The 17,014-nt window shown below is 37.4% G+C and overlaps 1 protein-coding gene across 1 annotated transcript; it reads right to left on the bottom strand.

Annotated features, from left to right (window-relative positions):
- Positions 1 to 8,284: 8,284 nt before the first annotated feature.
- On the bottom strand, positions 8,285 to 15,240 carry acta1a (actin alpha 1, skeletal muscle a). Its single transcript, XM_069167456.1, has 7 exons — positions 15,086 to 15,240; positions 13,219 to 13,349; positions 12,197 to 12,521; positions 11,904 to 12,065; positions 11,576 to 11,767; positions 10,752 to 10,933; positions 8,285 to 9,308 (listed from the first exon to the last, which is right to left on the bottom strand). The coding sequence occupies exons 2-7, from the start codon at positions 13,345 to 13,347 to the stop codon at positions 9,165 to 9,167; spliced, it is 1,134 nt and encodes a 377-aa protein (XP_069023557.1). The 5' UTR covers positions 13,348 to 13,349; positions 15,086 to 15,240; the 3' UTR covers positions 8,285 to 9,164.
- Between the last annotated feature and the right edge of the window lie 1,774 nt (positions 15,241 to 17,014).

The raw sequence follows: 17,014 nt of genomic DNA, 5'->3' as shown, positions 1-17,014 counted from the left end.
GACGGATACCTGCTGAGAATTTCAAAATAAAACACCTCGAACGAAACAACCGTCTCCTCTGGGAGAGAGGAGGTAATGAGGGACCTTTCACTTTCATTGGCTTCGGCCCTGCACATAAACCAGTTGTTTGGTCTGCAGCTCCTCGACACAGCTGATCAGATCAAAACAACAACAGGAAAACACCCACCTGTCCTGTTGATGGCTTGCTGGGTTTAAGACCGCACAGAAAAGAAACAGCAAACCTATTCATATGGCTGAATGACTGAAGTAACCGGTAAATTAAACTTTTCCTTTAGCGCCTCGATGTATGGAATTTGGGATCAAGGGAATTCAGTTTAATTCAATTCAATTCAATTCAATTCAATTCAATTCAATTCAATTCAATTCAATTCAATTCAATTCAATTCAATTCAATTCAATTTTATTTTATTTATATAGCACCTAATCACAACACAGGTTATTTCATGGCACGTAACACATTAAAGTCTTTACAGCAAAACTTTACAATATTATACAGAGAAACCACCAATTCAACAATTCAACAATTCACCAATTCAACAATTCAACAATTCAACAATTCAACAATTCAACAATTCAATAACTCAACAATTCATCAATTCAACAATTCAACAATTCAATAACTCAACAATTCATCAATTCAACAATTCAACAATTCAATAACTCAACAATTCAACAATTCAACAATTCAATAACTCAACAATTCATCAATTCAACAATTCAACAATTCAATAACTCAACAATTCATCAATTCAACAATTCAATAACTCAACAATTCATCAATTCAACAATTCAATAACTCAACAATTCAACAATTCAATAACTCAACAATTCATCAATTCAACAATTCAACAATTCAATAACTCAACAATTCATCAATTCAACAATTCAACAATTCAATAACTCAACAATTCATCAATTCAACAATTCAACAATTCAATAACTCAACAATTCAACAATTCAACAATTCAATAACTCAACAATTCAACAATTCAATAACTCAACAATTCATCAATTCAACAATTCAACAATTCAATAACTCAACAATTCATCAATTCAACAATTCAACAATTCAATAACTCAACAATTCATCAATTCAACAATTCAACAATTCAATAACTCAACAATTCAACAATTCAATAACTCAACAATTCAACAATTCATCAATTCAACAATTCAACAATTCAATAACTCAACAATTCATCAATTCAACAATTCAACAATTCAATAACTCAACAATTCATCAATTCAACAATTCAATAACTCAACAATTCAACAATTCAACAATTCAACAATTCAATAACTCAACAATTCAACAATTCAATAACTCAACAATTCAACAATTCAATAACTCAACAATTCATCAATTCAACAATTCAACAATTCAATAACTCAACAATTCATCAATTCAACAATTCAATAACTCAACAATTCAACAATTCAACAATTCAACAATTCAATAACTCAACAATTCATCAATTCAACAATTCAATAACTCAACAATTCAACAATTCAATAACTCAACAATTCAACAATTCAACAATTCAATAACTCAACAATTCATCAATTCAACAATTCAATAACTCAACAATTCAACAATTCAATAACTCAACAATTCATCAATTCAACAATTCAACAATTCAATAACTCAACAATTCATCAATTCAACAATTCAACAATTCAATAACTCAACAATTCATCAATTCAACAATTCAATAACTCAACAATTCAACAATTCAATAACTCAACAATTCAACAATTCAACAATTCAATAACTCAACAATTCATCAATTCAACAATTCAACAATTCAATAACTCAACAATTCATCAATTCAACAATTCAATAACTCAACAATTCAACAATTCAATAATTCAACAATTCAACAATTCAACAATTCAACAATTCCCACATAAGCTAGGAAGAAAAAACTCCTCTTTAAGGGAGAAAAACCTCCAACAGAGGGAAGAAAAACTCCCTTTAACAGGAAGAAACCTCCGACAGAACCAGGATCAGAGGTGGAGAACATCTGTTAACAGAACCAGGATCAGAGGTGGGCGGAGCATCTGTTAACAGAACCAGGATCAGAGGTGGGCGGAGCCTCTGTTAACAGAACCAGGATCAGAGGTGGGCGGAGCATCTGTTAACAGAAACAGGCTCAGAGGTGGGCGGAGCCTCTGTTAACAGAACCAGGATCAGAGGTGGGCGGAGCCTCTGTTAACAGAAACAGGCTCAGAGGTGGGCGGAGCATCTGTTAACAGAACCAAGATCAGAGGTGGAGAACATCTGTTAACAGAACCAGGATCAGAGGTGGGCGGAGCCTCTGTTAACATAACCAGGATCAGAGGTGGGCGGGGCATCTGTTAACAGAACCAGGATGAGAGGTGGGCGGAGCATCTGTTAACAGAACCAGGATCAGAGGTGGGCGGGGCATCTGTTAACAGAACCAGGATCAGAGGTGGGCGGAGCATCTGTTAAGAGAACCAGGATCAGAGGTGGGCGGAGCATCTGTTAACAGAACCAGGATCAGAGGTGGGCGGAGCATCAGCCTCGACCGGTTGGGGTGATTTAGGCTATACAGCACTGAATCACAACATAACAGGTTATTTCAGGGAAAATTCAGTGCATCATAATCATTTCCACAGTTACACCTGCGTTCAGGTGTAAACTTTCTTTCTTTCTGTAGTTAATGCACTCTGCTGACTGATATGAATTTGAGTTTGGGGTTGTTTTTTTTAATTGGAAGCTTTATTTTGAAAGGACAATCTTGTATTTCCGGCACACTTTTTTAAAACTACATTTGCACACATCTTCAAGACAGCAGACACGCCCAGAAATCATTATGATTTTCCGTGAAGATGCAGGAACCAGAGTGCGCATGCGTGCTCTGCCTCCATCTGTGCAGTGAAGACAACAGGTGAAAACAACCACCTGCAGAGAAGAGAAGACTTTAATTAAAGTAAAGGTATATTTAGGCCTGGTCTCTTAAAGGGCCACGACACCAACGTTACACATAAATACTAGATGACTAGTAACTACTCACCCAATCTGGGAAAACAGTTTTGTCAGGTCAGGATTGATAAAATAACCCTGATGATGTCATGCTGTGGAGTTGCATTATGGGAAATGTAGGATTCAGTGATGTTTGGGATTTGCCATTACAAGTAAGGACCAGAAGTCAGAATATATTGGCCCTTGCGGTCTCAGTTTTGATCTCTCCTGGTTTTTATCTGTTTCTCACAAGTCTCCTTTTACCTTTGTGGAAATTTAATTTAGAATTGCTGTAGTTACCTTTTGTCTATTTAACCACTTAATACTGACAAAAACAAGACCTGGCAACCCCTCAAAATATTTGTAATAAACCTGCATAAAACACTCATCTTATTATTTCAAACATCGGAGAGGTTTTGTTATTTCACTAGATGTCCAGGAAAATACAGATTTTCCAAAGAATGTTTTGTGAGCAGACAGACAGCAGCAGGGAGAGGATACGAGTAAATCTGCTCTTAAATCATAGAGTTATTGAATTTGGCTCACAGCACTTTGCTGCTGGATTTATTTTAACACTTGAACCTGAACTCTGTGTTTGTTTTAAAGCTTTAAGAGCCTCAGCGTTTATTATTAGTCTGGTTTTACTCTTGTGTTTGGAATTGGACCAATAAAGTGGGATCTCTGAGGGCAGATTGACGACGTAGTTTATTTTCATGGGGAGGTTATTACCGGCCGAGCTGTGGCTCAGCGGGTAGAGTGGAGGTCCCCACGGATCTTCTGGTTGGGGGTTTGATTCCCGTCCTGCTGTCCCCATGCTAGCAGCAGCTCTGCACCGTTGGTGTGAGTGTGTTCGCGATAAAATAAATGAACTGTCAAGCACTTTGAGACTGATAAAGTGCAGAACATTTATTTTGTATTAGTGTTCAATAAAAAAAAATTATTTTGTACTGAAGTACCAATTCTATAGTTAATGCTAATTGTTCACAGTATTAACTATTTTCCTTTATGGCTTCTGTACAGTGGCCCTGAGGGGCAAACACAAAACATTTAACAGAACACAAAAACGTTACTTAACGCAAAATAAATTCACAAAACGCAAAAACAGTCAAATTTAAAGAAACATTTTTGTGTTCTGTGAAACGTTTTTGGATTCTTTGAAATGTTTTTACGTTTATTGAAATGTTTTTGCTTTAGTGAAATGTTTTTATGTTTATTGAAATGTTTTTGTGTTTAGTGAAATGTTTTTATGTTTATTGAAATGTTTTTATGTTTAGTGAAATGTTTTTATGTTTATTGAAATGTTTTTATGTTTAGTGAAATGTTTTTATGTTTATTGAAATGTTTTTGTGTTTAGTGAAATGTTTTTACGTTTAGTAAAATGTTTTTGCGTTTAGTGAAATGTTTTTGTGTTTATTGAAATGTTTTTATGTTTATTGAAATGTTTTTATGTTTATTGAAATGTTTTTGTGTTTATTGAAATGTTTTTATGTTTATTGAAATGTTTTTGTGTTTATTGAAATGTTTTTGTGTTTAGTGAAATGTTTTTATGTTTATTGAAATGTTTTTGTGTTTAGTGAAATGTTTTTACGTTTAGTAAAATGTTTTTGCGTTTAGTGAAATGTTTTTGTGTTTATTGAAATGTTTTTGCGTTTAGTGAAATGTTTTTGTGTTTATTGAAATGTTTTTGCGTTTAGTGAAATGTTTTTGCGTTTAGTGAAATGTTTTTACGTTTAGTAAAATGTTTTTGCGTTTAGTGAAATGTTTTTGTGTTTATTGAAATGTTTTTGCGTTTAGTGAAATGTTTTTGTGTTTATTGAAATGTTTTTATGTTTATTGAAATGTTTTTATGTTTATTGAAATGTTTTTGTGTTTATTGAAATGTTTTTATGTTTATTGAAATGTTTTTATGTTTATTGAAATGTTTTTGTGTTTATTGAAATGTTTTTATGTTTATTGAAATGTTTTTGCGTTTAGTGAAATGTTTTTGTGTTTATTGAAATGTTTTTGCGTTTAGTGAAATGTTTTTGCGTTTAGTGAAATGTTTTTGCGTTTAGTGAAATGTTTTTGTGTTTATTGAAATGTTTTTGTGTTTATTGAAATGTTTTTACGTTTAGTAAAATGTTTTTGCGTTCAGTGAAATGTTTTTGTGTTTATTGAAATGTTTTTGCGTTTAGTGAAATGTTTTTGTGTTTATTGAAATGTTTTTACGTTTAGTAAAATGTTTTTGCGTTCAGTGAAATGTTTTTGTGTTTATTGAAATGTTTTTGCGTTTAGTGAAATGTTTTTGCGTTTAGTGAAATGTTTTTGTGTTTATTGAAATGTTTTTGCGTTTAGTGAAATGTTTTTGTGTTTATTGAAATGTTTTTATGTTTATTGAAATGTTTTTATGTTTATTGAAATGTTTTTGTGTTTATTGAAATGTTTTTATGTTTATTGAAATGTTTTTATGTTTATTGAAATGTTTTTGTGTTTATTGAAATGTTTTTATGTTTATTGAAATGTTTTTGCGTTTAGTGAAATGTTTTTGTGTTTATTGAAATGTTTTTGCGTTTAGTGAAATGTTTTTGCGTTTAGTGAAATGTTTTTGCGTTTAGTGAAATGTTTTTGTGTTTATTGAAATGTTTTTGTGTTTATTGAAATGTTTTTACGTTTAGTAAAATGTTTTTGCGTTCAGTGAAATGTTTTTGTGTTTATTGAAATGTTTTTGCGTTTAGTGAAATGTTTTTGTGTTTATTGAAATGTTTTTACGTTTAGTAAAATGTTTTTGCGTTCAGTGAAATGTTTTTGTGTTTATTGAAATGTTTTTGCGTTTAGTGAAATGTTTTTGCGTTTACTGAAATGTTTTTGTGTTTATTGAAATGTTTTTGCGTTTAGTAAAATGTTTTTGTGTTTATTGAAATGTTTTTGTGTTTAGTAAAATGTTTTTGCGTTTAGTGAAATGTTTTTGTGTTTATTGAAATGTTTTTGCGTTTAGTAAAATGTTTTTGCGTTTAGTGAAATGTTTTTGCATTTAGTGAAATGTTTTTGTGTTTATTGAAATGTTTTTGTGTTTATTGAAATGTTTTTGTGTTTAGTAAAATGTTTTTGCGTTTAGTGAAATGTTTTTGTGTTTATTGAAATGTTTTTGCGTTTAGTGAAATGTTTTTGCATTTAGTGAAATGTTTTTGTGTTTATTGAAATGTTTTTGTGTTTATTGAAATGTTTTTGTGTTTAGTAAAATGTTTTTGCGTTTAGTGAAATGTTTTTGTGTTTATTGAAATGTTTTTGCGTTTAGTGAAATGTTTTTGTGTTTATTGAAATGTTTTTGCGTTCAGTGAAATGTTTTTGTGTTTATTGAAATGTTTTTGTGTTTATTGAAATGTTTTTGCGTTTAGTGACATGTTTTTGCGTTTCGTGAAATACTGTTACGTTTAGTGAATTTTTTTTGCATTTGACCTTTAGGGCCACCGTACTTCTGAGTGAAAATCACCCTGTGTTCCGAAATGGTTAACTATCTATTTTTACTTTTATTACGGACTGCAGCTGCCCTTAAAAAGTATTTATTGTTGCATGTAGTATGTTTACAACTGGGACAAACTACTTCATCATAAAATGCGTCTTGAATTTTGACCCACTTGGTCATATCCGTTGCGATCCGTAGCGCGACGTTTGTAGTAAAAAGAAAAGGATGCAATTTTTAACGAGTGTGCTTCCTTTTAATGATTCTTCTTCTTCTCCTCCTCCTCCTCTTTCTTCTTCTTCTTCTTCTTAGTCTGGTAGTATGGATACTAGAACATACTAAATAGTGTGGTGGTATGGATACTAGAACATACTAAATAGTGTGGTGGTATGGATACTAGAACATACTAAATAGTATGGTAGTATGGATACTAGGACATATGAAAATCTGTTAGTGTGGATACTAGAACACGCTAAATAGTATGGTAGTATGGATACTAGAACATTCTAAATAGTGTGGTAGTATGGATACTAGGACATATGAAAATCTGTTAGTGTGGATACTAGAACACGCTAAATAGTATGGTAGTATGGATACTAGAACATTCTAAATAGTGTGGTAGTGTGGATACTAGAACATTCTAAATAGTATGGTAGTATGGATACTATAACACACTAAATAGTATGGTAGTATGGATACTGGAACATATTAAATAGTATCATAGTATGTATACTAGGACATACTGATAAGTATGGTAGTGTGGATACTAGATCATGCTAAATAGTGTGGTAGTATGGATACTAGAACATACTAAATAGTATGGTAGTATGGATACTAGGACATACTGATAAGTATGGTAGTATAGATACTAGAACATGAAATAATCTGGTAGTGTGGATACTAGAACATGCTAAATAGTATGATAGTATGGATACTAGGACATGCTAAATAGTATGATAGTGTGGATACTAACATGCTAAATAGTATGGTAGTATGGATACTAGAACATGCTAAATAGTATGATAGTATGGATACTAGAAAATGCTAAATAGTATGATAGTATGGATACTAGAACATGCTAAATAGCATGATAGTATGGATACTAGAAAATGCTAAATAGTATGATAGTATGGATACTAGAACATGCTAAATAGTATGGTAGTATGGATACTAGAACATGCTAAATAGTATGATAGTATGGATACTAGAACATGCTAAATAGTATGATAGTGTGGATACTAGAACATGCTAAATAGTATGATAGTATGGATACTAGAACATGCTAAATAGTATGATAGTATGGATACTAGAAAATGCTAAATAGTATGATAGTATGGATACTAGAACATGCTAAATAGCATGATAGTATGGATACTAGAAAATGCTAAATAGTATGATAGTGTGGATACTAGAACATGCTAAATAGTATGGTAGTATGGATACTAGAACATGCTAAATAGTATGGTAGTATGGATACTGGAACGCAGGGTCTGTTTAGATTTATAAATTTGTTAACCATGTTGGGAAGTAACGAGTTAAATGTAACCAAATTACAAAATAACTGTTATTATAATCTGTTACTGTCCCTAAGAAAACATGTGTAAATAAATTATAGTTAGTATTCAAAATATTGGTGATTACAAAGAGTTTACATCCGAATAAATTCTTTATTCTTACACAGCTTTGGTCATTAAATTTTTAGCACTTTTTAGCTTAATTGCCCAGTTTAAATAATTTGTTAGAAATGTAGTCAAAAAGTAATCAAACACAGTAAGTTACATTACATATGACATAATTGAAATAGTTACATTACTTAACAGGGTAACTGGTCATCTGTAAGCTGTTTCAGAAGTAACCTTCCCAGCACTGGTTGGTAACTGTATTTTGATCACGTAATCAATTGATACATCTTTAAATGAAATTTTGATAAATTAGACTGTTCCATTTGTTTTTATTGGCCCTCTTGAATGAAACACGCTTTGGATCTTCAAACAGGTCAAATATGTTCATGAATTTCAACCTGAATCAAGAAAACTGAAAGATTGGTCCAAAATTGCCTCGAGTCCCCGATTGACCCTTACCCCGTGCTGTAGTCACTGCTCTGGGATGATCTCCTCCTGATTCCACTTCGTTTCAACTTCCAATGTAAACATTACAAAACCATGGTAAATAAATAAATAAAATATCTGAGCATCAGTGGTGCACAAGCACATCATTTTAACTCAACTGGAGACACCAGCATTGCTAGTACACTGCTGCAAAAGGAGGTTAAATAATAATGACGTTCTTCTTTTTTTTACCAATTTTAGATTATTTTCATTAATATTCAAGCAAATTTGATGCAGTTTCTTGTTTGTTTGGTTTGTTGAATGAAATAAAGGAATAGAGTAGAATCAGAGTTGGATGATGTGATAAATAAACCTGCATCGATTAATCAGCTACATTACAACAGACAGCAGTCATATGTGAAAATAAATGGATTTTATTCGCTTTCATGACTCTTTTGTTCTTTTTGTGTATTTTTCTGTCGTACCTCGAAGCCAACACTCACATTCGCACACAGTCACATTCGTAACATCACATCCATACAAGAAGGAATAAATAAGTTATGTACAGGTTAGATGTGATCACATGATCCCTGCTGGTGAACAAGCAAACGTCCCGTTAGGCGATGATGTCACGGAGTCCGGGGACAGCAGCGTCCTGAAGCTGACGGGTTTAGAAACACTTGCGGTGGACGATGCTGGGACCGGCCTCATCGTACTCCTGCTTGCTGATCCACATCTGCTGGAAGGTGGACAGGGAGGCCAGGATGGAGCCGCCGATCCAGACGGAGTATTTACGCTCTGGGGGAGCGATGATCTGCAGAAGAAGAAGAAGAAGGTTTTACTGCACGTACGAAACAAACACTCACACCAATCTTCATCCTCCAAAAAAACTGTCGATACGAACTGTCAATCAAACCTCTTACAGAGAACCAACAAATGGACTCTTCATTAAACTAAAGGCACTCAAATCAAAGGATCTGGTGGATTTCAGAACTATTCAAACTATGTGATAAAGTAATAAATGATCAACAGCCTGCTGGTGTCCGAGGGTTGTTCCACCTGAGAGACAGTAAACACAACCTGAGAGGAACCTGAATATCTAAAGGACACATAGAAAACACTGTGTTTCAACTAAGGGAGTTTCTTTGAGGAACAACTTTATCAAAACTAAAAAGAATCTTTCAAAATAAAATACTGATGGATTTGTGATGAACGGTGATTCCTCTGATTGGTTGGTTGGTTTCTGGTGCGTTACGTCCTTGTCTGGTGGCTGTTTGAGTGATCTGAGAACATGGACACATAGTACCATCCGTCCTCTGCAGCTCATCCAGAATGCAGCAGCTCGACTGGTCTTTAACCTCCCGAAATACACTCACACTACTCCGCTCCTCCTCCTCCTCCTCCTGCTGCTCCTCCTCCTCCTCCTCCTCCTCTTCCTCCTCTGCTCCCTTCACTGGTTACCAGTAGCCGCCCGCACCGTTTCCAAACATTGGTACTTGCGTACCGTGCTGTGAACAGATCGGGCCCAGTCTACATCCAGGACATGGTCCAACCCTACATCCCAACCCGTTCACTCCGCTCCTCCTCCTCCTCCTCCTCCTCCTCCTCCTCCTCTACATCCAGGACATGGTCCAACCTTACATCCCAGCCCGCTCCCTCTCTTCCTCCTCCTCCTCCTCCTCCGTCCTGGCTCCTAAATGGTAGAATGAGCTCCCCAACGACATCAGAAACTCTGAACATCTTCCACCACAAACTAAAAACACACCTCCTCCTCCTCCTCCTCCTCCTCCTTCACCTTGAACAGTAGAACTTTAGTATCTTAACATGGAACTTACTGATAGAACTTTGTAGTTTGGCTTTCTGGAAGAAATTATATTTTCTTGATTCTTGTTGTTCTGGTTTAAACCCTCATGGTTGAAATGAACTTATTGTAAGTCTTTGGGTAAAAGAGTCAGATAAATGAAATGTAATGTAATGTATTGTAATGTAATGTAATGTAATGTATTGTAATGTAATGTAATGTAAAGTAATGTGATGACACTAAGGATTGGAGAGGAACTCTTTTCTTTCTTACCACTCTGGGATTAGTAGAAGTGGGAGGACCAGAAAAGTTGATGAACTTCTTCCTTCCTCTTCTGAACATGATTTCCAGCCTTTTCATTTGGCTGTTGTTGTATTCTCTTGTGAATAATGTTGTTTTTTTGTTTGTGAAATGTATTTTATTGTTTCTACTTGTTATATGTTGGTGCTGCTGTACCTTGATCTTCATGGTGCTGGGAGCCAGAGCTGTAATCTCCTTCTGCATGCGGTCAGCAATTCCCGGGTACATGGTGGTTCCACCGGACAGCACGTTGTTGGCGTACAGGTCCTTTCGAATGTCAATGTCACACTTCATGATGCTGTTGTAGGCGGTCTCATGGATGCCAGCGGACTCCATACCTGTTCAGGTGAACAGCAGACGCTCAGGTTAAACCGAAAGAAACGACAATTAAACCAGCGGGTCAGTTTAAAGAAGATCGGAGAATGTATTTAAAAATTATAGCAACTTGTAGTTTCATGGTGAGATGCTCAAAATGGCCGCCACGCCACCGGCACAACCGTTCGACGAAAACAAATTATTTCACAACTATTCATCCCAAATGTCTTAGGAGTGCACACGCCAAAGTTCAAGTCGGTCCGATTAACCCTGTAGGAGGAGTTCATTAATGTACAACACGTGCAAATCGCCAAAATGGCCAATAAACTCAAAATAGCGGACTTCCTGTTGAGTTTAGGTCGTGGTGCCGATAGAGGTTTTTTAGATCTAGCTGTGATACACGTCCACCGAATTTCATTGATGTAAGTGAAAGCAGCCTTGAGATCCCGTTTTAGAGCCAAAACCAATAAAATACTTCCATTTCCACTGGGGAAAAGTTTTTGAGCATGTTAAAGCTGCCAAAAATGCATTTTATTTGCCAGAACTATAACAACAACAATTCCTTGCATATTAAGACGCTTTTAACTGTTGATTCCTGAAACATTTCAGGTTGCATCCGGTTCATTTCTCCACAGAATGAAATGAACAGCGTTGATGCTACGTACCGATGAAGGAGGGCTGGAACAGCGTCTCCGGGCAGCGGAAGCGCTCGTTGCCGATGGTGATGACCTGACCGTCGGGCAGCTCGTAGCTCTTCTCCAGCGAGGAGGACGAGGCGGCGGTGGCCATCTCGTTCTCGAAGTCCAGAGCGACGTAGCAGAGCTTCTCCTTGATGTCGCGCACGATCTCCCGCTCGGCTGGTTAACGGAGAACAGAGATCAGACCTTCTGCACGTCGGGTTGAAAAAATGTCTGAAGAAAAACTACAAACTGATGCGTGACTTGTTTGGACGGAGCAGAGAATAAAAGATCGGCGGCTGTGTTGTGCGTTTACCGGTGGTGACGAAGGAGTAGCCGCGCTCCGTCAGGATCTTCATGAGGTAGTCGGTGAGGTCGCGACCCGCCAGGTCCAGACGCATGATGGCGTGAGGCAGCGCGTAGCCTTCGTAGATCGGCACGTTGTGGGTCACGCCGTCACCGGAGTCCAGCACGATACCTGAGAGGTATATTTAATATTAAAAAGATCTGTACTTCTCCAACAGCTTATCAAACCTCGTATTTCTTTTATTTTCCAGCTTCCTCTGATGATTCCTGCCGGAAGGCGGAGAGCTTTGAGCTCAGACTCACCGGTGGTGCGGCCGGAGGCGTACAGCGACAGCACGGCCTGGATGGCCACGTACATGGCCGGGACGTTGAAGGTCTCAAACATGATCTGGGTCATCTTCTCCCTGTTGGCCTTGGGGTTGAGGGGGGCCTCGGTCAGCAGGGTGGGGTGCTCCTCGGGGGCCACGCGCAGCTCGTTGTAGAAGGTGTGGTGCCAGATCTTCTCCATGTCGTCCCAGTTGCTGATGATGCCGTGCTCGATGGGGTACTTCAGGGTCAGGATGCCCCTCTTGCTCTGGGCCTCGTCACCCACGTAGGAGTCCTTCTGACCCATGCCGACCATCACACCCTGATGGGGTGGGGGGGGGGGGGGCAGGTGAGTTCACTAGTTCATCCACATATACTGTCTAATTTACTTATAACCTTTCATTCATGAATGTATTTTACTGTAGTTGGTTGTTTCATCTCTCTGTAAATATAAATGTGCTCTATAAATAAATGGATTAAATTCCTGATTGAAAAAAAAATATCCAAAGAACATTTGTCAAATAATAACTTTAGAAATAACAATTAAAGAAAGTTGTATTTCTTATTTGAGTCTCTAGTCCTTGTGTACAGAATTTGGTCCATTTCTGGGGTCTATAAATGTTCCCACTGACGGTGTGACTTAACATGTGAAGATAAGTGTGAAAGGGAAATGTCCCTGTGAGGAAGAATACTAATGCTGGGCTTGTATTTCACTTGGTAAAGTAGAATTAAGTTATTATTGTGTTTACTTTTATGGATTTTATCTGTGCTTATGCATCTAATTTATTTTCTATATTTTTAAATGTTCCTTTATATCTTGTTTTTATGTGAACCACTGCATGTAATTATCTTGCTGTGAAGCACTTTGACTGCATTTCTTGTATGAAAGGTGCTCTACAAATAAAGTTTATTATTATATTTTGGGATCAGAGTTGGTGTGAGAGCTCAGAAATAATCAGAGAAAGATTAAAAACAGGCGATCATCTTTGATTTGTTTGTTTGGCTTCTCTGCGGGGTACCTGGTGACGGGGGCGGCCCACGATGGAGGGGAAGACGGCCCGGGGCGCGTCGTCCCCGGCGAAGCCAGCCTTCACCAGGCCGGAGCCGTTGTCGCACACGAGGGCGGTGGTCTCGTCCTCATCACACATGTCTGCAGATTGTGGAGGAGGAGGAGACTCAACGCTGGAAATACATTCATATGAACTACTGCTTCATATCTGGTATAATTCATTAAAAAAAACATTTCTAGCAGCGTGGTTTCTTTTCCAGATGTGTACAGATGCTGCATTAATGACACATGAACTAACAGATAAATACTAGAGCTACAACGAACAATTAATTTAATTATTGCTTATTGTGGACTGTCTTCTTCATTAAGAATCAACTAATTGTTTTAGCTGTTAAACAAAATGGCTTTCAAACCTTAATCTTTGGATGTGTAACATTTAAAAACAAAGCTGTAATTCATGTAACCGCAGCAATATGTCATCATATGTAAATAAACAGTATCGTGCTTTGTTTCGCTTCTGCAGCCTTCGTACTTTAAAAAAACTACTTTTGTTATTTTGTTTAATTCTGACCAAAAAAACCAAGTTACTTTCTCGCAGCTGCAAAAACTAAAGCCAACGTTTAAAAAGTGGCACATTTTAGGTTGATATTCGTCAGAAATGTTTAGATTGGATTTAAGAGGAAAACAATGATGACATGCAGCCATCAGAAGAAAAATACAAAAGCCATCAAATCTGATTTATTGTGCTGATGCCTTCAAGTCTTACCCATAAATCCGAAATCTGAACTTTAACCTGTTATCACGTATCAAAGTGCTGCTGGAATCATATTTAAAAAGTTGCCTTAAAAACATATGTATTATATACGTAAACTGAAGGACAATATTATCACAATTTCTCTTCAAGACTTGACTTCAAACAAGTTGCATCTGCACAATAAAATGTTATAATTACATTCTGAAAGTAGAGGCTATTTTAAATATAATATTACATTTCCTTTTTTTCTGTCTGTTTTTCGCTTTAATTTTAATTTCATTTAAAAACACCTGTTTGTGGGCTACAATCCATTTATAGTCATTTTTTGTAACTAAATTTTGTGATTTTATCTTCGAATTGTTCTGACTCACAAATCTAATTACTTCGAGACTACGTCCTATTATTTTCTCTCAAAACTTTGAATTAGCCAAAACGATCTCCTCAACTCAGTATTGACAATGTTGAAAATGTAAGTTTGCGTGTTTTGTAAATGTATTTTCTTTTTATTCCGATATAACGTTTGATTGATCGCTCCCTCCCATTTCCATTACTCAACACTATTCTGTTGACACAGTTGAACATGGAAACAGATTGTCTTTGGGATAAACAATGTGTGCGGTGATTCATGTAACGCCGCAATAAAACGACGCAGTCAAAAGCCGATTTTGGTCATTTACAACGTACAAACATGTCGAGCTCTCGTAATTAAGGACATTTCCGACAGCATTGAACGCAGCACGGCTCCCCGACAGGAAGTTCCCCGTGCCTGTCATAATAAAAGCTTCTTTTTCTACGTCACTGTCAGCAGTTAACCACTTAGTCCGGATTATTCTCCATCTGTTTCACCCAGTTAATCCATAACAACAAGCCCGACTCCGCTCCCCTTCTCCCCTCCTCCCCTCCTAACACCCGACTCCGCTCCCCTCCTCCCCTCCTCCCCTCCTAACACCCGACTCCGCTCCCCTCCTCCCCCCCTCCTAACACCCGACTCCGCTCCCCTCCTCCCCTCCTCCCCTCCTAACACCCGACTCCGCTCCCCTCCTCCCCTCCTCCCCTCCTAACACCCGACTCCGCTCCCCTCCTCCCCTCCTAACACCCGGCCCCGCTCCTCCATGCCACTTACCTGCGCTGGTCCTCGGCTCTCAGTGGGGAAACTTTAACCGCTGATGATGCTCGCTGCCCGGCCGACTGGTTCTTATATACCCGGTCTCCTCAGACCCCCCGGACGGGTTTCCTTCTTCCCAGACAGCTGTTTGGCATGCCCGAGTATTCCACAGGAATTCAACCGGCACTTCCTCCATATTTGGTAGCGCGCGAGGGCCGCCGCCGCATGCAGGCACGTAGAGGCTCGCGCGCCGGGCAGGCCAAATATGGAGAGGAAGCCCCCCCGGGGAGTCCGCCGTGGAGCGCACGAGCCCGTGTATGGAGCGAGACCAGAGTGACTCCACATAATACTACTACTAACTACTACTACTACTAACACTAACTACTACTACTACTAACACTAACTACTACTACTACTAACTACTACTACTACTAACACTAACTACTACTACTAACACTAACTACTACAACTAACTACTATTACTACTACTAACTACTACTACTACTAACACTAACTACTACTACTAACACTAACTACTACTACTACTACTAACACTAACTACTACTACTACTAACACTAACTACTACTACTACTAACTACTACTACTACTAACACTAACTACTACTACTAACACTAACTACTACAACTAACTACTATTACTACTACTAACACTAACTACTACTACTAACACTAACTACTACTACTACTACTAACACTAACTACTACTACTACCCACTACTAACACTAACTACTACAACTAACTACTATTACTACTACTACTAACTACTACTAACACTAACTACTACTACTACCCACTACTAACACTAACTACTACAACTAACTACTATTACTACTAACTACTACTAACACTAACTACAACTAACTACTACTACTACCCACTACTAACACTAACTACTACAACTAACTACTATTACTACTACTAACTACTACTAACTAACTACTACTACTATCACTACTAATACTAATATTAATACTAACTACCACTACCACCAATACTACTACTCATTTAATATTCTATTTTATTGTATATATTGTGCATTTTCATGTTTAATATTTGTTCACAGCAGCCAGTTTCTAAACCAGCTGAGACTGAATGAAAAGGAGAAGACGACGTCACTCAAACATCCGGTGACACAAACGTTTTCCTACTTCCAGACGTTGACCCGGAAAAACATCCTGATGTTCAGCGGAACTAACGGATCCCTCTGGAGAGACGAACAAACCGTCAACCTCTCCGGCCCGTTACTCTTTAAACCAAACCACTTTACTGGATTGTGATTTGGTCATTATTAATCTGCAAACTGTGGTTTCCACAGAATCTCAAAGAGCAGCCTCCGTCTGTGGTCGCTGGAAAAGAGAAAAGAGGAACATGAACCCAAATATTAAAATTCTGCACCTGAAAACCAAAACAATCAGCTGAAAAGCTCGACAGAGCAGAGAACCCCTTTCACACGTTCTCCTGAAGGGGGAGCAGCCCAGGAGCTCACATCTATTTATAACCAACATCTGGCCTTCCTCACCACACTGGAGGAAGTCCTGACCAACGCAGCCCGGCTTCTGGACTCGGCACCTCCAGGCCAAGATTTCTGACACTTTCTGGGTCAAAATGCTCTGATATGATGCGAGAGATTATAAATCAGAGATATATTTAACAACAAATGTTTTAACACTCGACAACCATTACTGTTCCCTATTTTACATAACAATATAAACATTTAAAATGAATTATAATTCAACCCCAATTCCCCAAAAGTGTGGACGCTGTGTAAAATGAAAATAAAAACAATGCAATGACTTGCAAAACACATAAACCAACATTTTATTGCAGATAGACTAAAGACAGCATATTAATGTTGAAACGGAGAAATGTTGTTTTATGAAAAATATATGCCGATTTTGAATCTGATGCAGCATCACGTCTCTATA

Source organism: Embiotoca jacksoni, unplaced genomic scaffold, assembly GCF_022577435.1.
Source record: "Embiotoca jacksoni isolate LCO1_2020_lvr unplaced genomic scaffold, fEmbJac1.0.p SCAF_4, whole genome shotgun sequence".
Classification (NCBI taxonomy): Eukaryota; Metazoa; Chordata; class Actinopteri; family Embiotocidae; genus Embiotoca; species Embiotoca jacksoni.
This window is presented reverse-complemented; position numbering and strand designations above follow the sequence as displayed.

Excerpts from the sequence above, each read along its gene's own strand:
- acta1a (XM_069167456.1), bottom strand. The coding sequence starts at position 13,347 with ATGTGTGATGAGGACGAGACCACCGCCCTCGTGTGCGACAACGGCTCC. Across the intron at positions 11,768-11,903 it reads CTACTCCTTCGTCACCACCG|CCGAGCGGGAGATCGTGCGC; the intron begins GTAAACGCACAA and ends TCCGTTAACCAG. Across the intron at positions 10,934-11,575 it reads GTTCCAGCCCTCCTTCATCG|GTATGGAGTCCGCTGGCATC; the intron begins GTACGTAGCATC and ends TCACCTGAACAG.